General features: G+C 34.5%; 1 protein-coding gene across 5 annotated transcripts in view; it reads right to left on the bottom strand.

The window, feature by feature from the left end:
• Positions 1 to 24360, bottom strand: part of PALS2 (protein associated with LIN7 2, MAGUK p55 family member) — a 105457-nt gene that overhangs the window by 8381 nt on the left and 72716 nt on the right. For all 5 annotated transcript variants that reach the window (XM_058527294.1, XM_058527291.1, XM_058527285.1 and 2 more), the window contains 5 exons: positions 17848 to 17979; positions 15849 to 15948; positions 15442 to 15510; positions 13709 to 13870; positions 788 to 990 (listed from right to left, as the gene is read on the bottom strand). In XM_058527294.1, the coding sequence (XP_058383277.1) occupies positions 788 to 990; positions 13709 to 13870; positions 15442 to 15510; positions 15849 to 15948; positions 17848 to 17979 (666 nt within the window). The remainder of the gene's footprint in view (positions 1 to 787; positions 991 to 13708; positions 13871 to 15441; positions 15511 to 15848; positions 15949 to 17847; positions 17980 to 24360) is intronic.

The raw sequence follows: 24360 nt of genomic DNA, 5'->3' as shown, positions 1-24360 counted from the left end.
GATATAAACACTTTCTATGTTAATCGTAGAATTCTGTTAATACTGAAAAAGCAGAAATAATAATCTCAGTGCCTATTAATTAGAGAGTGGTTATATAAATGAATACACATCTGTACTATGAAATACTATACAGCAATTATAAAGAAAAAAAAGCTCTACGGTAACTGACATGAAAAGATCTTTAAGAAATACCGTTTAATGAAAAAGAGCTAAAGAATCTGTGTAGAATTTTTCCACTTATGTAAAAAAGAAACAACGACAAAAATAGAAAACCCATTACATTTTTTATATGTATTTGTATTTAAGGCATACTAAAATAAAGCAAGATACAGACCAAACACCAAAATAATAATATTTATCTCTGAGTAGGGAAGTGAGGTTGGGTTGAGTATAGAGGGGTGGAAGGGGTCAGTGAGAAAGACATGGAATGAGAATGAAATGAACTGTGTTTGTGTGTCTTGGGTGGGAAGGGGTGTGACTTCAATGTTTGATTCTTTATGTTGCAGCGCTGTTTAAATTTTAAATTTAACATTTTCTAACACATGCATTTATATATTACTTGAGCAAGTACATAAATAACTAAACTTTTATCAAGTTTCTATTGCTATCCAAGCCTCTGTTGGCTAGTTGATCAGAGATTTATTTAACTAGCTGTAGATGCATAATAAGGTTCTCTACCAACAGGGAAATAGGGAAAGAGCCACCTTCACAATCTGAAAACAAAATAAAACAAAAACCCCACATGAAATAAAATTTAAAAAACAGCTTTGGAATCCGTGCAGCTTACTTGTGGGTTGACATCCAAAATGCAAGTTCGCCCAGTCTGGACAACTTCAAGGATAGAATCGATCTTGGTTCCATAGAGATTTCCTTCATATTCCCCATGTTCCAAATATTTTCCAGCTTTAATATCTGCTTCCATTTCAGATCGTGACACAAACTTATATGCCTGGCCATCTTTTTCATCTTCCCTTGGTTTCCGTGAAGTAACTAAATAAAATAATGTTGAGAATTTGTATAAAGAGAATGCAGGGTATTAAAAAACAGACTAAAACGCAGAGGGTAGCTTAAGATTTTTCCACTTAGTGCAGGGGTTGGCAAACTATGGCCTATGGCCAAATCTGGTCTGCTTCCTATCTTGGTAAATAAAATTTTATTGGCCCACAGCTATGCTCATTTGTTTTATCATCTATGGTTGCATTCATTTACAATGGTGGAGTAGTTGCAATAGAGACCAGATGGCCTGCAAAGCCTAAAATATTTACTATGTGGCTCTTGAATTAAAAAGTTTGCTGACCCTTCATCTATAGGAATGTTTTAAGAGGTAGTCCCCAATATACAATTTGTATCGAAAAATGTGCTTTATAAAGTCAGTCTAAAATTCCAAATACATTTACCTAGAAACAGAGCCCTAAATTTAAATTCTCAACTATGGCAAATCCTAATAAGTATGAGGTATGTTGTAAGTGAACATCTTTTCCAGTCGACCAGCACTCCCCTTCTCCTTAAGGAATATCAATTTTATCCTTTCTTTACACTTTAACATTTCCTAGTTGAGTGCCCGACAAGTGAGCAAAGTTCTCCTATTCTTAGTTGGTATTATCAATTTTCTAAAGTGTAGTCTTACCCACAAATTATCTATCCTTTGTCTTGCCTCAACACCAATTCTTTCTTTTAACTTCCTGCTTGTTGATATTCCCAAACGTTAACTTCTATTTTGAACCTCAGTGGTGGATCTAGCCACCTCTATGTTACTATGGTTTACTATTAAACATCATCTATTCTGACCTAATGTATTCTTTCTGAGAAAATGAGAGTGAATAGATCAGGTCAAAATTTAAAAGTTCCTTTTGTCTGTTATTTTAGAACTCTGAATCCTTTCAGAGATATCCAACTCCTTTGCAACTTGGGCCATGCTAGTTATGGACTATTACCATCACCTTTCAAACTGTTGCAAAGGTGTAGAGTTGGGTACTCTCTGCCAATTTGTTAACACTAGCTTGGGAGAAGGGAAGTAATTCGTGTGTGTGTATGTTATTTTCAAGTTTAGCCTTAATTTGAGTTTGGCTGGAGCAGATATATAAAAGTATTCTAATTCTACTAATCAAGTACTTATAGATGCAGAATACCTGATGAAATCATTAAGCACATGCAATTAAAATTAGAAAGTAATCTAGATCAAAAGTTGACAGTATTTTGACTATTTGTAATAAGCATAATACATCAAGAAAACCTTTGTAAGAACAAAATGAACTTCAAATTCAAGCTCAGTAATAAGGGTCTAATACATAAATGAGATCATCATGTACAACAGGACTCCCTTTTTTCCCTTGTTTTCTGGCTCATCCTTGAGGGTGATCAATCCCAGACCCCTGTGGAGAGCATTTATAAAGTAACAAAGATCTTCAAGATGCCCAGGCGGCTTTTCATATTCAAAAATGCGTGATCTCTAAGGCTTCTGCAGTCACTCACCAAAGGTTGTATGATAAAACTTCTAATGCAATTTTAAACTCCCCAAATAAGCACATATGAGGACTTGGCTCAATATCTGTGATCATAATTTTAGAAAAGCACTATCTTTTGGTGAAGCTCTACAGTGAAACTATATATGGGAATGTGCTGCTTGAAATAAATATGTATAGGCACACACATTGCCCCCATCATCACCTCCAACATGTTGAGGGAATCTTAATTCTTGGAGAAATGTTTCTAGTTTACAAGTGAATTTTAACTACAATCTCATTCTCCAGTGAACACTCAAAAAAAAAAAAAAAAAATCTATATTGCCACATACTCAAGCCCCTTTCCATTCCTAGAACAGAGAAATTAGGATAGGGTAGCTTGACTACAACTGATTCCTTAGGCTAATATGCTAAACAACTATGTAATGTGATTTCTTAGAATTTTGTTTTTGTGATTGATAGGCAAAATTCTAAATTTTAGCAGCACTTCAAATAATGAGGAATCACTCAAGGTAACATTTTATTTGTTAACTAAGTTCAAGATGTCCATGTTAAAGATGTCATAAGGTAGCTTGTCCCCCTGGATTAACAGTTTTTTCTATTTTATTTTAGGATCATTTTATGACATAAAGAAAATTAAATCAATTTACTATAATGCTAGCATTTACCTCCTTCCCTATTGGACTTCCCCGTCCACAGCACCTGACAGTTAAAAGCACCTGACAATGTGCAGCACAATATTGTGCATCAGAAATTAGGCAAACTTGTCACATTTTATCAGTGTTTCTTTTTTGTGTTGATTCTGAGGCTTAAGAAAAAGCTAGATGCTATAAGTATAAAGGTGAATGATTTAAAGAGAAATAAAACACACCTACATTATATAAAGAAGTGAGAGTTGATTTGATGTATGTATAAACATAAATATTCCTGTATAAAAATTCAGATTTGAATCTTTACTAAAAATAAAGATCTGTTGAAAGGTAAAAGAGTATATCTTTCTGGAAATTAATTCGGCACTACGAAATTGAAACATTTATATAGATCCTTTGATCTAATAATTTTACATCTGAGATTTATGTATATACACTTTAACATCTCTTTACTTGTAACAAAAATAACCACTCAAACCACATAAATGTGCCATAACAGTAATGGTTATATAAAGCATAGTATACTTACATGCTGGAATATTAAGAAGCTATTAAGATTAATTTTTTTAGTTTTTTTTTATCTTGGTAAAACATACACAACATAAAATTTATCATTTTAACCATGTGTAAGTGTACAATTCAGTGGCATTAAGTACGTATACATTGTTGTTCAACCATTCCCAATATCTATCTCCAGAACCTCTTCAGCATCCTAAACTGAAACTCTGTACCCATTAAACAATGACTATCCAAGGCCCTGGTAATCACTACTCCACTTTCTGACTCTATGAATTTGACTATTCTAGGTACCTCATATAAATGGAATCATACAATATTTGTCCTCATGTCTGGCTTATTTCATGCAGCATAACATTTTCAAAGTTCATCCATGTTACAGCATGGATTAGAATTTCATTCTTTTTTAAGGCTGAATAATATCCCATTGTATGTACATATCACATTTAGTTTATCCATTCATCCACTGATGGACATCTGAGCTGTTTCCACTTTTTAGCTGTTGTGAATAATTTGTACTCATGCACTAAAATTTGCACTCGTATACATATCTGAGTCCCTGCTATCAATTCTTGTGGGTATATACCTAGAAGGTGAATTTCTGGAACATATGGTAACTCTGTTTAATTTTTTGAGAAACTGCTATACTGTTTTCCACAGCGATTGCATAATTTTACATTCCCACCAGTCATATACAAGGGTTCTAATATCTCCACATCTTTGCCAATACTTGTTTTCTGTTTCTTTTAAATATATAACAACATCCTAATGGGTATGAAGTGGTGTATCATTTAGGTTTTGATTTGCATTTCCCTAATGATCAGTGATGTTCAGCATCTTTTCATGTGCCTATTGGCCATCTGTATCTTCCTTGGAGAAGACACTATTCAAGTTCTTTGCCCATTTTTGAATCGAGTTTTTTTTTTTTTGGTTGAGTTGTAGGATTAATATTTACAAAAAAACGTAATGACTTGCGAGAAAAAGCTCATGATACAATGTTCATTCATTCATTCATCAGATAGTTATCAGGTATATGCTATATGCCAGATCCTGTTCTAGATGCTGGGTCTATAGAAGTGAAAACGACAGACAAACTCTCTGTTTTCATGGGACATATTCTTAAACGTGGAGATACATGAGTAGTCAAATAACAAATAAGAATTTAAGTTGCCACACTTGCCAAAACACAACCACTAGGTACCGAGGAGGCTACTTTAGATTGAATGGTCAGTGAAGGCCTCGGAGAAGATGGGACCTGAACAAAAAGTAAAATTCGTGCATGTGATGATCTGGAAGGCAGAGTGTTCCAGGCTGAGGGACCAACAAGAACAAAAAGGTGTGAAGGATAACTCTGAGGAGTTTGAAGAAAAGGAAGATCAGTGTGTTAAATAGGGAAAAAAGTATGTAAATTTTAAACGAGTAATTCTGTGATTAGAAATTACTTTAATTGTTTTCTTTGTATTTATAAACAGAATGTTAAATGAGACTTTTCTTGCAGTCTCACAATTTCCTTCAAGTCCCAAGTAGGTGCTAGAATGCCAAAGATCTACAGCTTTCTCTTTCAGAGTTTACCAAAAAGTGGCTGACTTGGTCCTGGAATCATCTATCTACCTATCTCCATCTTATGTACACTCAGAAAGGAGTCACTGAGGTAATGAGTCATAGGTTCAGGGGGAAACGGTTTATTTTCTTCTTTCCTTACCCCATGGTAAAATGACTCTCCCTGGAGAATTCTGAAAGCCCATGATGGCATGTCAGTGGGGTGATTTGTACTCCCAACTGTTTAGCAAAGCAAGAATGAGCTTCCAGTGGGCTGTTTGTATGTGTGTGTTCAAAAGGTAGCCTGGCTTGAACTATTTTGAAGGAATCCTGCACAGAAAGACAGGATGAAGGGTAGAGAACCAAGCAAAAGAGAGTATGAGCTATGTGATTGGAGCTTGGGGTAGGTTTCAAGGAGACACCTGGAGATCTTAATACCCTTGCCAGGGAATTGCAAAGTATGGAGGTCTCTACAGAGTCGCCAAAGAACCTGCAAAGAGGCCTCATTGAAGAGACAGTATTTGGACATTTGTGACATAAAGGACTCCATTCTCCACCAGACAAGATTTTACATGACAGCACTTTAATCCCTTTCCCTTGAGTCCTCACTTCTTCCTGCCCTGACTTTGAGAAACCAGAAGCAGCAGAGCAGAACGTGAAGGGAGAGTAATAAAACAAACTATACCTTTCCCTTTACAATGCAGGTCCTAAGCCGCGGGTCAGGAGTGAGCTGTGAGGAAGGGAGAAAAAGTGAATTGGATGCAACACTCAAGTTTTGAATTGGACTAGCCTTTTTAAAAAAAAATACCTGAGGGCCGGCCCGGTGGCGCAAGCGGTTGGGTGCGTGCGCTCTGCTGCGGTGGCCCGGGGTTTGCCAGTTTGGATCCCGGGTGCACACAGACACACCACTTGTCAGTCCATGCTGTGGCAGCATCCCGTATAAAGTGGAGGAACATGGGCATGGATGTTAGCCCAGGGCCAGTCTTCCTCAGCAAAAAAAAAAAAAAAAAAAAAAGAGGAGGATTGGCAGATGTTAGCTCAGGGCTGATCTTCCTCACAAAAAAAAAAAAATAAAAAAAAATAAAAAAAATACCTGAAAGTTAGTCTTATTTAACAAAATGACATAGTTCTTATAACTGAAAGTAACCAGAAAGTTATAGACTCTTCTAGGGGGCTGAAGGAAAAGGAGAGGGAGAGAAGATCTAACAGAACATGTATAAAGTCAGTGGTTGGATAAAAATAGAGATCTTTCCTGTTGGTAGCTCAAAGAGCTCAGCCATTCAACAAACTAGTTACTTACATACTTGGCAGAAACGACTTAGTCAAGTGACTACACCTAACTGCAAGGATACTAGGAAATGGATCTATGTATTCAAGCAAAATGAGAAGGGATTTTAGTAGAATGATAGCTGTTTCCCCAAACTTAGGGAAAGATTTTAAATTAATGAATTACTGATGGATGCTAAAACCACTGGGTGCAAGTTTGCTAAGAAGCAGAATATTTACACAGTTTCAAAATATCTTTGAACAGATTGCTTATTAATGACAAATGGAAGGAAAGTTACCATTTACAATGGAGAAATTTATCAGACATCACCTAAATCAATAATCAAAGTTATCATCATCAGCAATGGGACAAATTGACAAGATGGAGCTCCTGATGTAACGTTCAGAGAAGGATAAAACATGATTTATGTCTTTCCAATAATGCACACCCCAAACCTCATCATGAGGAAACAATCAGGTGAACTCATATTGAGACACATTGACATTATCAGTGATTACATTAAATGGATAAAAGACTCCAATTAAAAGGCAGAGACTGGCAGAATGGATTTTAAAAAACATGATCCAGCTATATGCTATCTACAAAAGATACACTTAGATTCAAAGACACAAAAAAAAGTTGAAAGTAAAAGGATGAAAAAGATACACCACACAAACAGTAATCCAAATAGAGCTGGAATGGCTATACGCATATCAGACAAAGTAGACTTTAAGACAAAAACTGTTATTAGAGATAAATAATTTTATAATGATAAAAGGGTCAATCCATCAAGAAGATAAAACAATTATAAACATACACATCTAACAACAGAACGCCAAAATACATGAAGCAAAAACTGACGGAATTGAAGGGAGAAACAGATAAGTCAACAATAATATTTGAAGACTTCAATTCCCCACCTTCAATAATGGATAGAACAAATAGGCAGAAGATCAACGAGGAAACAGAAAGCTTGAACAACATTATCAATCCACTAGACCTAACAGACATCTATAGAACATTCCACCCCACAACAGCAGAATACACATTCTCCCCAAGTGTACCTGGAACACTCTCCAGGGGAGACCATACCTGAGGTCACAGAATAAGTCTCAATGAATTTAAAAGGAGCAAAATCATACAATGTTCTCTGGCCACAAATGGAATGAACTGGAAATCAATACCAGAAGAAATGTGGGAAATTCAAAAACATGTGGAAATTAAACAATACACTCCTAAATAACCAATGGGTCAAATAAGGAATCACAAGTCTAATTAGAAAATACTTTGAGATGAATGAAAACAAAAACACAATAACAAAAATTATGAGATGCCGCTAAGCAGTGCTTATAGGGAACTTTATAGCTATAAATGCCCATGTGAAAAAAGATCTCAAACCAATAACCTAACCTTCCATCTAAAGAAAATGGAAAAATAGCAAATGAAACCCAAAGTAAGAAGAAAGAAGAAAATAATAAGGATTATAGCAGAAATTAATGAAATAGAATACAAAAACAATATAGAAAATCAACAAAAGCAAAAGTTAGTTCTTTGAAAAGATCAACAAAATTGACAAACCTGGTAGACGGAACAAGAAAAGAAGAGAGAAGACTCAAATTATGAAAATCAGGAATGAAAGAGGGAATATTACTATGGAACCTGCAGAAATTCTGAAACGGATTAAAAAGAAATAGAAAATCTCAGTAGATCTATAACAAGTAAAGAGACTGAATTAGTAATCAAAACTTCCTACAAAGAAAATCCCAGAGTTAGATGGCTTCATGGGTAAATTCTAAGAAATATCTGAAGAAGAATTAACACCAATCTAACAAACTCTTCCAAAAAAAGAGGAGAGGAAGGAACACTTCCCAACTCATTCTGTGAGTCCAGTATTACAATACCAAAATTAACCAACATCACAAGAAATGAAAACTCTAGACCAATATCTCTTATGAATATAGATGAATAAACCCTCAACAAAACACTAGCACACTGAATCTAGAAGCATATAAAAAGGAATACACACCATGGCCAAATGGGATTTACCACAGGAACGCAATTAATATAAAAGAAGAAAAAACAAAAACCATAAAGTCATCTCAATAGATAAAGAAAAAGCATTTGACAAAATCCAACATCCTTTCATGATAAAAAGTCAACCAACTAGGAATAGAAGAGAATTCCTCCAGCTTGATGAAGGGTATCTACCAAAAAACTAAAGCTACAACCATACTTAGTGATGAAAGACTGAATATTGTCTCTCTAAGATCATGGAAGAGATGAGGATGCCCACTTTTGCCACTTCTATTCCACATTGCACACGAGATTCTAATAAGGGCAATTAGGAAAAATAAATAAATGACATCCAGATTGGAAGGAATAAGAAAAACTATCTCTATGTGCAGATGACATGATTTTGTATATAAAAAATCCTAGAAATTTACAAAAAATTAGAATGAGTTCTAATTTATAAAAGAATACAACATTAACATACAAAAACTGGTTGTATTTCTATACATTTGCAATGAACAATCTGAAAAGGAAATTGGGTAAATAATACCTTTTATCATAGCATCAAAAAGATTAAAATACTTAGGAATAAATTTGACAAAAGAAGCATAAGACTTGTACACCGAAAACTACAAATAGCATTGAAAGAAATTAAAGACCTAAATAAATGAAAAGATACCCCATTTCATGGGTCAGAAGACTTAATATTGTTAAGCTGGCAATACTCCCTAAGTTGATCTACAGACTCAACACAATTCTTGTCAAAATCCCCGCCGTCTTTTCTTTTCAGGAATGGAAAGCTTATCCTATAATTTACATGGAAATGCCATGGACTCAGAATAGCCGAACCAATTTTGAAAAAGAACAAACTTGAAGGAGTCAGGATTCCTGATTTCAAAACTTACTACAAAAAACAGTAATCAAGGCAATGTGTGTCTGGCATAGGGATAGACATATAGGTTAATAAAATAAGATTGAGAGTCCATAAATAAACCTTCACGTTTATAATCAATTGATTTTCGACAACAGTGGCAAGGCAAGTCAACGGAGGAAAGAACAGTCTGTCAACAAACTATGCTGGGACAACTGGGTATTCTGCAAGCAAAAGAATGAAACTTCCTCACATTTCATGCAAAAATTTACTCAAAATTGATCATAGATGTAAATGTAGGAGCTAGTACTATAAAACTCTTAGAAGAAAGTATAAAAGCGTACAATTTTGTGACCTTGGGTTAGGCAAAGGCTTCTTAGCTATGATCCCAAAAGCATGAGCAACAAAAGAAAACGATCTATAATATTGGACTTCATCGAAATGAAAAAGTTTTGTGCAAAGGACACCATCAAGAAAATGAAAAAATCCCCACAGAATGGGAGAAAATATTTGCAATCATATTTCTGATAAGGGATTTGTATCCAGAATATAAACAAGAATTCCTCTTAACAAGAAAAAGACAATTCAATTGAAAAATGGACAGATAATCTGAATAGACATTTCTCCAAAGAAGATCAACAAATGGCCAATAAGTATATAAAAAATTGCCCAACTTTAATAGCCATTAGGGAAATGCAAATTAGAACCATGAGACACAATTTCATATCCACTAGGCTAACTATAATCAACAAGTAAGATGAAAATGTTGTTCAGCATGCAGAGAAATCTGAAGCTTCATACATTGCTGGGAGTGTAAGATGGTACAGCCATTGGGGAAAACAACGTGGCAGTTTCTCAAAAGGTTAAACACAGAGTCACTATATGACCCACCAATTCCATTCCTAGGTATATAGCCAAGAGAGTTAAATGTATGTCTACACAAAAACCTGTACACAAATGTTAATAGCAGCATTATTCATAATAGCTAAAAAATAGAGCAATCCAAATGTCCATCAACTGATGAACAGAGAAGTAAAATGTAGTATAGCCATAAAATGGAATATCACTTAGCAGTAAAAAGAAAGCAAGTACTGATACCTGCTGCAACATGGATGAACCTTGAAAACCTTACGTCAAGTCAAGCAGCCTGTCACAAAAGACCACATACTGTGTCATTACGCTTCCATGAAACATCCACATAGGCAAACCTACTGTGACAGAAAGTGGATGAGTGGTTGCCAGTGGCTACAAGGGGAAAGGGGTGGTGGGAAAGAGTTACAGGGTTCCTTTCTGGAGTGATAAAAATATTTTAAAATTGACTGTGGTAATGCTTGTACAACTCTGTGAATATAGTAAAAACCACTTTAGTGTACAAAATGGATGAATTATATGGTATATGAATTATACATCAAAGCTGTTAAAAAGAAAATAAATAGCATTTTGGAAAACAACAACAAAAAATATAACCATGTGGCAAAAGGATGAAGAAAGGCAAAGGAATGATTAATGCACAGTTCTAAGTAGTTACCGCCTTTGAGTGGCTGTGCAATTGAAAGCATACAAATGAGCTTCAGAGAGACTGAGAATTTTGGGGCCTGAGAATATATGTATTTTATTATTATTATTATTCTTAAATCAGCTTTGTTACATATGACAAATTTAATTTTAAAAAGATGGAAAAATTTCAAAGGAAAACATTTTAAAACTAAAATGAAATCAATACCAACAAAAAAAGGAAATCCTAGGATACCATAAGCCAGACCATATTAAAACTAACTTCAGGTAATGATAATGCAGGGCAGAAGCTACAAACTAAAGTGTTAGAGAGGGGGTTAAGGATGAGAATGGGACTGCTTTATCCTACAGAGCCTTGAAGAGACTTGGGATGTTGAAGCAAGAAGCTAAAAATTGGTATGGGGGGATAATTATGCATATGGAGCAGGTTAATTCACATTTCCTCCCTCCTTTACCTTGATTAGAGAATACTCTCAGCAGGGGGATATCTGAAGACTTTTCTCCGGAGAACTCTAACAGCTCCCCCCAAAAACCTTCTTATACCAACATTTTGGGCTCCCCCAACAAAACAGCTGGCTCTTTGCCCACTTCATAAAATAAAGCTCTATCAGTTGCCAAGTACACAGTACACCGAGTCCTGTGTACACAGAGCTCCCCACCAGTTTTAACACTTTAAAGTATGGATGTACAAACAAGGATCAGTACATAAAAGAAAAAAAATCCTCCAGCATAAAAGAAAACATACAGATATACCATAAACAGAAAAAGTAATTCAGAGGAAAGTAAGGATAATTTACTGAAAAAAACCAAAACACACACAGAAAAACAGCCAAGCAAACAAAAACAAAATAAAACAAACAAAAGATCCCAAAAGAAAAATCAAGTCATGTATGAAAGAACAAGAATTAGAATGGCTTTGGACTTCTCAACGGAACTGGATTCAAAAGTAACATCTTTTGAGTTTTACAATCTAGAATTTCTATTCTCAGCTAAATAAATCAACCAAATGTAAGGCAGAAAATATACATCTTCAAATATAAAGATGCAGAAATTACATCCCATACACCATTTCTTGCAAAATTACAAGACAATGTGCCCCAGCAAAACAAGGCAATAAAATAAGAAGGAAAAAGAATGGGATCCAGGAACAACAGCTTCAACCAAGGACAGCAGCAAAGGGAAACACTCCTGTGTTAACAGTGGGGCAGCTGGAATGGAGAGTGCAGAGTCCTCATCAAAGCAAGAAGACAGGGTTTTGAGACAGAGGTCTCTAAGGAAAAAACATGACTTATTGGATAAGTGAGTCTTTGGTTTAAAACAAATTATACACACATACACACAAAATCAAGGTAAAGACGGGAAGGAAAAAAGAACTCTTAGCAATTGCTGGGTGGGGGGAGAGGGAGAGGCTGTTCAAGAAAATAAAATTGAATTAACTGAAACTAGAGCTATCTTCATATTTGGAGGACAGTCAGCAAGTCAATAGACAAGACCTAAGCTGGATAAAACAAGAAATAGCAGAGGGAAGACATTATTAGGAAATATGGAATACTACCAAAGAAACAGCAAAAAGAATGAAAAGTGACTGTTTCTGGTAAGCAGGCCAGAGGTGGGGTAGTGGAAGACAGGAGGTTATTTTTTCCATTATATATCTTTAAGAACTACTTGATTAAAATACTGTACCTGTATTAATTTGAGAAAAATGTAAAATAAAATACTTAGAACACAGTGAAGTTTTTATTTTCTTAACTACTCAACTAGGATGTGTCTGAATTGAGTGATTTACAGTGCCTACAATGGACTCCAAAGCCTCACCCTGAAGGGATAACAAACAGCACATGGGGGCAATAACAAGGTTACTCCCCCAATCAAGCCCTAAGAATGTTAGCGCTAAGATTACTTACTGAGAATTAAACCTCAAAATATACTGCATGAAAGCAGAGAAACTCTAAAATTCATCTAAAAGAGATGGAATGACATTAGGCTAAGATTTGACTCAGAATAGCTCAAAGGCATTAATATATCTAAAGAAATGCTGTTAATCAAAACAGGGCTTGGTCAGCATTAGATGCAAAGAAAGAGTAGTTGTAAAGGCAACATTGGCTTGTCTCCTGCATTGTTCAGGGGAGGGAGCACCTAAGTTCCCACAAGTAAAGACTCACTCATCTCCAAAATAAAGACGAATGTATATTAGTCCTTATAATAAGTCAGTGATACCATTTAACTCCTTGATCTAATTCCATTCTCATCAAGCATACTTCTGACATCATTATTTAACTTTCTGTGTAAATATGTAAATAGGGAAAGAATGCAAAGATCATAAAATGAGCGTTTGGTTCACTTCATGGTTATACTTCCCCTCAGTACTATTTCATTTTATATAGCAATCTTTGAGACCTTAATTAACGCTCTGGAAGATGAATCGCTCTTGATGTGCTATCAAAAATCAGGTTTATGACCTTGCTGGACTGAGAGCTATAAACTGATCACACAAATTCACAAAGGGATTGCCAGGCTGGCAGTGTCTGAGGATCCAGCAGGTTTCCTCCTTTGCCTTACGCTAAAATGGGTGAAATATACAGCTTTTCAGATAAACATGAGTTGAACAAGAAAATTCAAAGTTAACACTGATTTTACCACAACTGTTAACACTTGCATTTAACTAAAATTTCTGGACTGAAGAGTCTGGAGAAGTGATTGCCGCCAGTCGACCGGGCCATAGTGCTATTTCAAGACAGCTATGGAGCCACTGAGTTTTCCAGTATCTTCTCCTTGTTCGTTTTCACTGGCATAATCAAATATTATTTCGGAATAAAAATAATAATAGTCTGCCCCTGCCCCCCTTGATGCTTTCCTGCCAAATGAAAAGCAAACTTACATGGCACTGTAGTTCCAAATCGAGTGGGATTCAATACTATGAACCTGTTTTTCAAGCTTCTTCGTCCCACACCTTGGGCTCCTATCAACACTAATGTCTTTCTCTGGAAGGGAGGCATTTTGGCTACCTCCTCATATATCTGGATTTCATGACGATCAAATTCTAAATGTAAAAGGAAATAAGAAAACATCATATTCAGTTATCTTCTATATGGATGAAAAACCTCTGCTATTCTGTTCAGTAATGGCTTAGTTGTCTTGAGAGTTAAATATCACTTCAATTGTACTCATTTAGTACAGATTTGTTTTTATAAATTTGGTCAAGTACAATAAATTATTTTATATCTTGATTTCAACATCTGCTTCCACCCATTCGCCCTTAAAAATTTGTCTAACCAAGTTAGAAAAATGCCTATGCTTTATCCTTATCAGATATTCTATCCATTAAAACCTCTTTCTTACCAATTCATCAGTAGAAATAACTCCTTTAATATAAATAAATTGAAAATTAGTTTATATAATTTATTCAGCTAAAGCATATCAAATACGGAGGACAGCAGTACATCTAGTGTGCCTGCTTAAATAAGTTCCATAGAATGAATGCGCCCTTCCAATGATATAAATGAACAAATATTACGTGGTGACTCTGCACATACCAGTTAGATTAATAAAGTGCAAACAGACAACATACTGACATTTAAATATTAAAATTCTGAATTTGCGTATAAAACAAAACGTTGGATCAAAACTATTTCAAGTAGAAACACATTCCAAAATTACAACCTTAGTCAATGGGAAAATTACAAATTTTCTATTTTGCAAGAAAGCTTTAAATAGTTAATGAATAATAAGGCCAAAGTGGATTTGAAATATTACCTATTATTACGGCTACAAATCTCAATCTGTAGCAACAACACTTCTTCCTTAGCTTATTATCTTAACAGCAATTCTTTCTTTGCACAATTTCTCCACAGTAGATTAAACCAATATTAAGGGAGAATCTATTTCTTCTTCTTCTTATATTATTATAATATATTATTGTACTATTTTCTTTATAGTGTGCTATTTAGTTTATTATCAGTATAGGAGGAGCTCTGAAATCAAGAAAGTACTTTAAAACTGTCAATTCCTTTGAGTAAGCCCCCAGAGCCTTGTGATTCAGAGAGCTGCATTTCACTCCTATCAACCTCCATAACCGAAAAGAATGACTATTGTAGGTGTCATATTTATCTTCTTTAAGTCTAAAAGATTTAAGAAAGAATCCTACTAGATTAGACTAAGATTTATTTGGTCCAGTACTATTTTCCCAAAAGTATCATGGACAATCTTATGGCAGAATATAGTTGCCCTTAATCATAACTCTTTTAATATCTTTATAAAGGCATTTGTTCTTTAGAAATGACACATAAATTCTTATCAAAGTTCTCTGAACAAATAGTTTCAATTATAATATTGCTTCTTCATTAATACAAGCATAAATCCCAACCAATTCATTTTATTATAAACTATACTCATAAAATAAAGCACACTTGTGATAGTATAAGTGTATATAATACCAGGTTTAAATAATGTCTTTACATTAAATTGTACCATGTGTGCACATGTCAGCCCCTTGCAATTGGGTACTAATCTGAATTACATTCACTTAAAATTATACATTTAGAGTTTATGCCACATCGATTAATGTTATAAAGTTATTTCACTCAGACTTCTCGAAATGTATTTAAAACATACCTGCATTTCTGGTTGTGAGATACATCATCTTTTTCTTTTTTTTGCTACTTATGGTTCCACAAAAAGGTCCTGAAGGATGACAAGACAAATGTAACTTAAACATTATGTGAGAATATGATCAAGTTGCCCTGTGGTGTTCTACAGGGGCGGGAGAATTATCTTCCCCGTGTTGCATCCTACAAAGCAGAAGGGGGCAGGGGTGAGTTGAGCCCTTGAATTCTGATACTATACCAGCAGGTGGCAGAAAGGGATCAAAAAGTTGACTTTTGAGAGAGATACAATAAGGCAGATGGGAGGGATTAATTCTAGATATATTTTAAATAAATTCATTTGCTAATTCAGATGAAGCAGGCAAAAAAAGGTGGCCACAAAGGACTACTTGTCACTTATGACGTGGAGTGCATCACCTGAATTGTCCCAGTCTCTTCTAACAAACGCCTTTCTCTTCTCTTCCAGGAACTGGCTTGGAATGAGACCAGCGCTTCCTCCCTCTTTTACATGGCTAGCCTAGAATCAAATTAATGAATTGTATATCTCAGTGACCAAAACTTGAGGCCATATTCTAACACGTAGGACAAGCAGTAGTCAGTAAAAAACAAGCAAACAAACAAACAAACACATTTGCTCTTAAAAACTGACCTTGAAACTTAAATCCAAGGCTTTGTCAGTTAAGATATTTAAATCCTTGAGCACTAAGGAATCAACTGGCACCTAATCAATCTGCCATCTGGTAGTGAAGATTTGGGACCATAATACAAAGGTATACAGGCTCTTTAAATTACTAAAACTTTTTATTTATGATACTAAGTTAGTCAAAGAACGGAAAAGAATGAATTCTATTCTACGTGTTAACAGGACATTTCATCTAGCACCCTTCAGTAAGGTATTTACTATCAACTGTAATCCTACTACGTTGGTAATTCCTGAGGCAAAATCAATGAAAAAAAGCCAATATTGGGAAAAGAGTGGACAGTTTAATTCATGCTACCAGGAATCTAAATATCCTGAGAGGTAGTAAGTTTAAGATAAGGTAAAACTTCACCTACTGTCAAGAAGCTAACTTTTAAAATAAAATCCAAAGAAGTGCTATTTTAAGATAGTGGCTGGAGAACTGGCGGCTAGTGATTTATTCCACAAGGTTAGTGCCTTTATCATTACAACTAGCAAAGAAAAATCTGGTACCATTTTTAGCAATTAAAATCTTGAAAAATAGAATTAAAATGCAAGATGAGATTAAGATAATGGTGGCTGGATTTGAAGAGATGGCATTCACAGAAAGGGGAAAACAGAGAAAACTAGCAAAGTTCAATAAAGGAAACAGCCACAGAAAGCAGATTTTTTAGATGTGAGTTCTAAGAAATTCAGTCGAAATGTCTTGAAATCATGGATTCTGTTTAATTTACTTAGTTCTCTCACCACATAGTGCATTTGTACATAATAATTTATTGTCTTAATTTAAGGACGCACTAGTAAGGTTGTTCTCATTCTTGTAATTCATTCCCCCTTAGAAGTCAACGTAACTTATGAGAGCTAACGTGACTCATATCTCAGTCCAATTTAGAGTTTAGTGTTAGGTTCTGGGTCCTTTGCTCTCACACCTTGTTCTTTAATGAGACTCTCACTTGTTCTGACAGTTTAAGGTATTTTAGACTTTCTGATTTGTCAGTTTCCATAGTTCTGGATACTGCGGTTGTTAACCGATGTAAACAATTACAAAAACAGACTTACTGCTGTTAGAGATTTCTGAAAGCTGTATCAGGGGAAAGGAAAAAACACACCATTACACAGATCTTCTGGAAAATGGACAGGGGTGTGTGTGTGTGTGTGTGTGTGTGTGGATAAAGTGATAACACGCACTCCTTTCCATATATACAGATTTCAATCCAAGGCCAAACAATACTGATGATAAAGCAAACATTCATTTCTCAGTAACTGAGAAGAGGAGGGCAAACAGATTTAAGAGCTTAAGAAACTATGTTCTATTTGTCGTGAATGTACACAGAGGGAGAGGAGACAAGAGAAAGACTACTATACCCATAGTAAAAGACTCCTAGTTAAAATAAACAAGCAAAAACACTGCAAAGCGATGACCTCAAATAAGTTCTTCTTGCCCAATACCATATTTTGCTGCAAACGCCCATGTAGAAAAACCAATTGGTCTAATTCCTAAACCAATGGGATCATACCACAGGCTAGTTAATTCTGCATTTATTAACAGCTACTCACAAATTCCCTCTCAATTTGGTCTTCTGTCCACAAAATTAGCAGCCATGAAGCAGGAGCTGTTCATGCAGGAAAAACCATTGGAACAAAAGCTAATACCTTCTTCCTGAATATTCAGATATTGGCCAGATCTAAGATTGAAAATACAAAAGCAGTTGAGGGAATTTTGAGAAGCGTACTAACCTGCCACCAGTTTGGATCTTCTCTGTTTACAATCTGAAGAATTTCTCCTTTTGAAAACTTCAATCCTGCTTCTTTGCAGGGTATCAGGTTATCATTGTACGGATTATAATCAAAATGACATTTCACAAATACCTAAAACACACAGCACAATTAAAAATACTATAGATGCATCATTTGTCACTGGATTTTTGAAATCTTTTTGAAACCACTGTGATTTACTTGTAATTGACAATGTATTTAGTACTTCAACTAAGGAACTTCTCTCTATATAAAATCAAATTATTAGAACAGTAATAATTTTGTATCAGAAAAGAAAAAAAGAAATAAACATTGGTACTACATTAAAATTTTGTTTCTATTTTAACTTCTAATTTTAAACCAACAAAAAGTTTGACAATCATTTTATCCCACCATTCTTACACCTTCCCCCACTCTTTTCACATTATTTTCCAATCAATATTGCATAATTTTTATGCAAGTAAATGCTACTTTCTAATTAACATCCTGAAACAATATATGCAATTAATTTAAGGCATATAGTCCAGATATATTAAGACTGACTTTTTGAAAGGGCCCTGAAACCAAAATTAAATAATAAAAGTTCCTGTTGAAGTCAGACCTGAAATATATTTAGTAACCTTAAAAAAAATTAAAAACCCAATTTTCATCACGGGTAATAATATTTTTTCAATCACATATATTGACACTGGCCAAAACTAGTGTGGAAAATACTTCTTTGGAATCATCTTGCTCTGATTTAAATGATCAGCATTAAATTAATTGTAAGACGAATACTGAAAAGGCCTTGAAACTATTTTCCAATTTAAATCCATTGAACTATACAAATTTCTTTTAAATCTGTATTATTAATAAAAGTATGTCAGTTACCAGTGTTAGTTATGATCTCCAATATCTGGAATATTTTGCTTATTCACTTTAATTTGAATTCTAATTAAGTTAAGCATTTTCAGTATTTGATAGCAAGTTCAGACTGATTACTTTCCTAAAACTTTTCTCACGCATATTTTTAGAAACTCACATTTTATCTTCTAAAGAATTGACTTAGCATTAATCAGTAGGTAAACTTGAACAAGCAGGAAAGCACACGATTAGTCAAAATAACAATGTTATTTTTTCTATTTGTATCATAATTCTACAAATATAACCAAATAAGATATTCAAAAAACATAAGTAGATACATTATATTATTAGTGTGGTAAAATGTAATGTGATGGATGCATATTAAAATAACTTAAAAATAACTAAATTTGGGAACATATGACAAAATTTTAGTTATTTACAATTAGATGATTTTGATAGAAAGCATTCAGAACATTTTCAATAACTTTGGAAAGGCTAAACATTAATGCCTAAAAAAAGCAGTAAGCCAATAATTTTTTCCTGATAAACAATTTTAGAAATATCTATAAAGCAAGCATACAAACAATATTAAGATTGCTAAAATGTGACAACTGGCTAACTTGACAACGGCATGCAGCTCAATGTTTTCGGCAATGGAAAAAACTCAAAATGATTAAGTTTAACTAAGGTAAATTTAGTTGGCTGATAAGGTAGAAAAACGGAGTACCAGAGAATGTCCTGGAATGACACCATACCTGACGGACGTGTGCTGGATGTCTCTCCATATTGATGCAATTCTAAAAATATATTTTTCATTGCATAAATAAAGCCAGACTTTAAATGATAATAAATTAACAAAATATAAACAAACTACTGGCCCATTTTATTATTTCACTAATTTGGTAAAGCAACTACTTCCCTAATTAATTGTCCATAGGGTATAATACCTGAAAATTGTAAGTGACAGAAGCAAAAAGCTAGAGGTGTTTGAGATGAGGCAGAGAAAAAGGATGGGTATGTAGAGTTGTAAAAAAAAAAAACTTGGAATACTCTTCACTTCTTAAGAAAGTCGCTCTGAATGAACAGTAAGAGCATACTGTCATCCATCCATGAATGTGTTTATCATTCTTATCTGTGGGACAGAATGTATTTTGCAACCATAAAGCTTAGACTTTTCAAGTTAGTCCAAACTTCAAATATTCATTCTCCTACTCCCATCAAATTGTTCTGGAAATGTCATTATTTGTGGGACAAACCACATCTCTCAAATGTAAAGGATTTCTAGAAGAAATAAATCTTATTTTTTCATTATCGAATTAATTTTGGAACACTACTCTTATGCTCAAAAATTCAGATTAAATTGGTTTTACCTTGAACTTTGAAAATTTGTCTGAAAAATCAATTAACCCAACCTTTGATCTACACATTTTGTAATGACCTTAAAATTAAGAGAGATTTGACTAGATCTAGTATAATTATATTTTATTAAGTACATTTTAAAGTGTTTCACTAACAGACTATAGATGTTAACTGTTCATTTGTTATTAAGAAGTTACTAAACACAACCTACTAAAATATTTCAATCTCATATTTTTATTAGTAAAAGAACTGAATGACCAACAATCTAAAGTAAATGGAAGAGATAAAAAGAAGTACACACGGCTTTTAAACACAGGAGACGCTGTTCAACCTCACTCAGAGTAGAAATACAAATTAAAACTATATTATGAAAACATTTTCTTCCTGTTAGATCAGCAGAAATCCAAATATTTGACAACATTCTGTAGATAGCACTATGGGACAATAGGCATTTTCCTAACAGGTTGGTGGAAGAACTGGTTCAATCCCTTGAGAGGACAATTTGGCAATAGCTATCAAAATTATGAATGCAAAAACCCTTTGACGTAGCAATCCACCTCTGGGAATGTATTGAACCACAGTGTTTCTCAGACATAGGCATAATGACTGTTGAAGAAGATAATCAACTACTGAATTATGCCTAATCACAAAAGATTGGAAGCAACCTAATTGTTTAGCAATAGGGAACTGGTTAAACAAATGATGGTAAATCTATGTAATATAACACTATATAGCTGTTAAAAAAAAATGGGGGTGGAATGTGTGTCAAGAGGCAGTCTACGTATCAATAAGGAAAGATCCTCAAGATACACGGTTAAGTGAAAAAACCAAGGTTCAGAATAGTGTGCATAGTATGTAACCTTTTCTTGAAAAAGGAGGTGGAAGAGGAATAAGAATATATAATTTTTACTTACTTGTATATGGATAAAGAAACTCTGGAAGGATAAACTAATAGCACAGTTTCTTATGGGGGAGTGAGGACTAGATTGGTAGTGGATTAGGAGGATTATGAGGGAGATTTCAACTGAATATATATTTATATTTCTTGAATTCTGAACCATGGGAATGACTCACCTATTTAAAAATTAAATTCTTATAGTAATGAAAGTAAAGATAAAATGACTCCCACTTCTGACTAAGATGAAGTAACAAGGACCCTCCAACCTGAAACAACTAAAATATTGAACAAAATATATGGAACGTTTTTCAAGTCATCAGACTACGAAAACAGTGATCCCTAAGAAATGGAAACAAATAAGATAAGCTATACAACTGCCCCAGCTAACCACACAGAGAAAGTTTCCAGGTGCAACTCAGGAAAGAAGAATCTAGGTAGAGCCTGGCAGTCTCCAAGTTGAAGAGATGAACTGGGAGACCAGGGAGATCAAGGTGGTTACAGTGCACAGAACCAAGCAATTACAGAGGAGAGGGTTGCACAGAGAAAGTGCTCAAGAACTGCAGAGGACTCCCTCTGATCTTCAGCTGGGCGCTGATCATTGCATGTGTATGAGGACATTACCCAAGGCCAGGTAAAGAACCAGCATTACAGGGAACAATATCAGGAGGTCATACAGAGTCAGGAATAGTTACTGTTCTCACCAGGGTGAGTGGAAAAACCTCATAATTCATGAGGCATTGAGTATTCAGAAGGGTTATGCCCTAGACTTAATCCTGCTCTGGTTGCAACTAACAAAACTTAAAAAGCAAGATCTGATTGGATCAAACTGCTCCCAAGTAACTTAAGTATCCTAAAACAAAGCTTAAGAATGTTTCTAAGAATACAAAAATATCCAGCACTCAATAAGGTAAAATTCATGATGGCTGGCAGCCAATCAAAAATAACCAGGGATGCAAATAAGCAGGAAAATATAACCTAAAATGTGGAGAAAAATCAATCAATTTAAGATTGATTCAGAAATCACCAATGTGACTGAATTAATAGACAAGGACATTAAAATAGTTATTTTTAACTTTACATATTGTACTCATATGTTCAAAAAGCTAAAGGAAAGATTGGGCATGCTAGGTGGAAACATGGCAGGTATAAAAAAAGGATTCAATTTGAATATCTAGAGATGAAAACCAAAATATCTGAGATGAAAAGCACACTAGATGTGATTAACAGCAGATTAGACATTGCAGAAGAAAATATTAGTAAACCTGAAGACATAGCAATAGAAACTATCCAACATGAAAAACTAGGAGAAAACAAGCCTGAAATAAATGAGCAGAGTTATCAGTGAGCTATGGGACAACTTCAAGGAGCCTAATATATGTGTAAGTGGTGTCACCAAATGACAGGAGAAACAGAGGAATAGAAAAAATATTTGAAGAAGTAACAGTCAAAAATTTTCCAAATTTGATGAAAGAAAAAATCTTTCAACAAATGGAGCTAGAAAAACTGGTTATCTATATGAAACCCCATCTCCTTTGATCCATCTCTAACACCTTATACAAAAACTCACAAGAGTAAATAGATCATAGAGCTAGATATAAAGGATACAACCATAAAACTTTTAGAAGAAAATCTTTATAACTTTGGGTTATGCAAAGATTTTTTTTACTCAGAACAACAAAAGCATGGTCGGTAAAAGAAAAAAATGGACAAATTGGACCTCATCAAAATTAAGAACTTCTGCTCTTTCTATTACATGGTTAACAGAATGAAAAGATAAGCCTTTTCACTGGGAGAAAATCTTTGTAAATTATAATTCTGATAAAGTACTTGTATCCAGAAGACATAAAGAACTCCAAGACTAAATAAAACAACTCAATAAAAAATGGACATGATTTGAAGACATCACCAAAGTAGACATAAGGTTGGCAAAGAAGCACATGAAAAGATGTTCAATATTAGTAGTCATTAGGGAAAGGCAAATTAAAATCATGATGAGATACTACTATACATCTATTAGAATGGCTAAAATTATAAAGACTGACCATACCAAATGTTTGTGAAGATGTGCAGTAACTAAAACTCTCATATAATTCTGGTGGGAATGTAAATTGGTACAGTCACTTCTGAAAACAGTTTGGCCATGTCTTTAAAAGTTCAACATATACCTACCATATGACCCAATCCTTCAATTCCTAGGTATTTACCCAAGGGACTTACATGTAAATGTCCACAACACCTCTAGTTATAATAAATATTTTTAATACTATATTATAATACAGTATTAATATTTATAATATAATTAATAATATATTATAATATTTATAATAGCCCCAAACTGGAAACAACAAAAATGTTCATCAGTTAACAGATAAACCATGGTATAGCCATGCAATGGAATACTACTAGTCAATAAAAAAGAAGCATCTACGGATACATATAAAAACATGGATGAGGGGCCGGCCCGGTGGCGCAAGCGGTTAAGTGCGCGCGCTCCGCTGCGGCGGCCCGGGGTTCGCTGGTTCGGATCCCGGGCGCGCACCGACGCACTGCTTGGTAAGCCATGCTGTGGCGGCGTCCCATATAAAGTGGAGGAAGATAGGCCCCGATGTTAGCCCAGGGCCGTCTTCCTCAGCAAAAAAAAAAAAAAAAAAAAAAAAAAAAAAAAAAAAAAGAGGAGGATTGGCGGATGTTAGCTCAGGGCTGATCTCCTCACAAAAAAAAAAAAAAAAAAAAAAAAAAAAAAAACATGGATGAATCCCAAAATATTAATTATACTGAGTGAAACAAGCCAGATTAAAAAAAAACAAAGTCAAAGAAAGGATTCATGTTGTATGATTTCATTATATAAAAATATGGAAAATGTAAACTAATCTATAGTGACAGAAAGAAGAGCAGTACAGTCATGCGCCACATTTAATGACGTTTTCATCAACAATGGACTGCATATACGACAGAGCTCCCATAAGATTAGTACCATATAGCCTAGGTGTGTAGTAGGCTGTATCATCTAGGCTTGTGTAAGTACACTCTATGATGTTCACACAATGATGAAATCGTCTAATGCCACATTTCTCAGAATGTATCCCCATGGTTAAGTGACACAGGACTGTACTTGCTTGGAATAAGGATGGGGGGAAGGGAGCGGGAGGGCAGCATTACAAATGGACACAAGGAAACATCTGGGACTGATAATGTTCACTGCCTCAATTGTGTTGATGGTTTCACAGGTGCATATATATGTCCACACTTACCAAACTGTACACTTTAAATATATGCTACTTCTATAAACTTCGCCTCAAAGATATTTTTAAAAAGATAAGAATAGTAAAAGTACTGAGAAAATAAAATATTGCAGAAGAACGTGCTCTGCCTATGCAAAGGACAATAGTTAGTAG

Source organism: Diceros bicornis, chromosome 3 (assembly GCF_020826845.1).
Source record: "Diceros bicornis minor isolate mBicDic1 chromosome 3, mDicBic1.mat.cur, whole genome shotgun sequence".
NCBI lineage: Eukaryota > Metazoa > Chordata > Mammalia > Perissodactyla > Rhinocerotidae > Diceros > Diceros bicornis.
The sequence above is the reverse complement of the archived record's forward strand: the minus strand, read 5'-3'. Positions and strand labels throughout refer to the sequence as shown.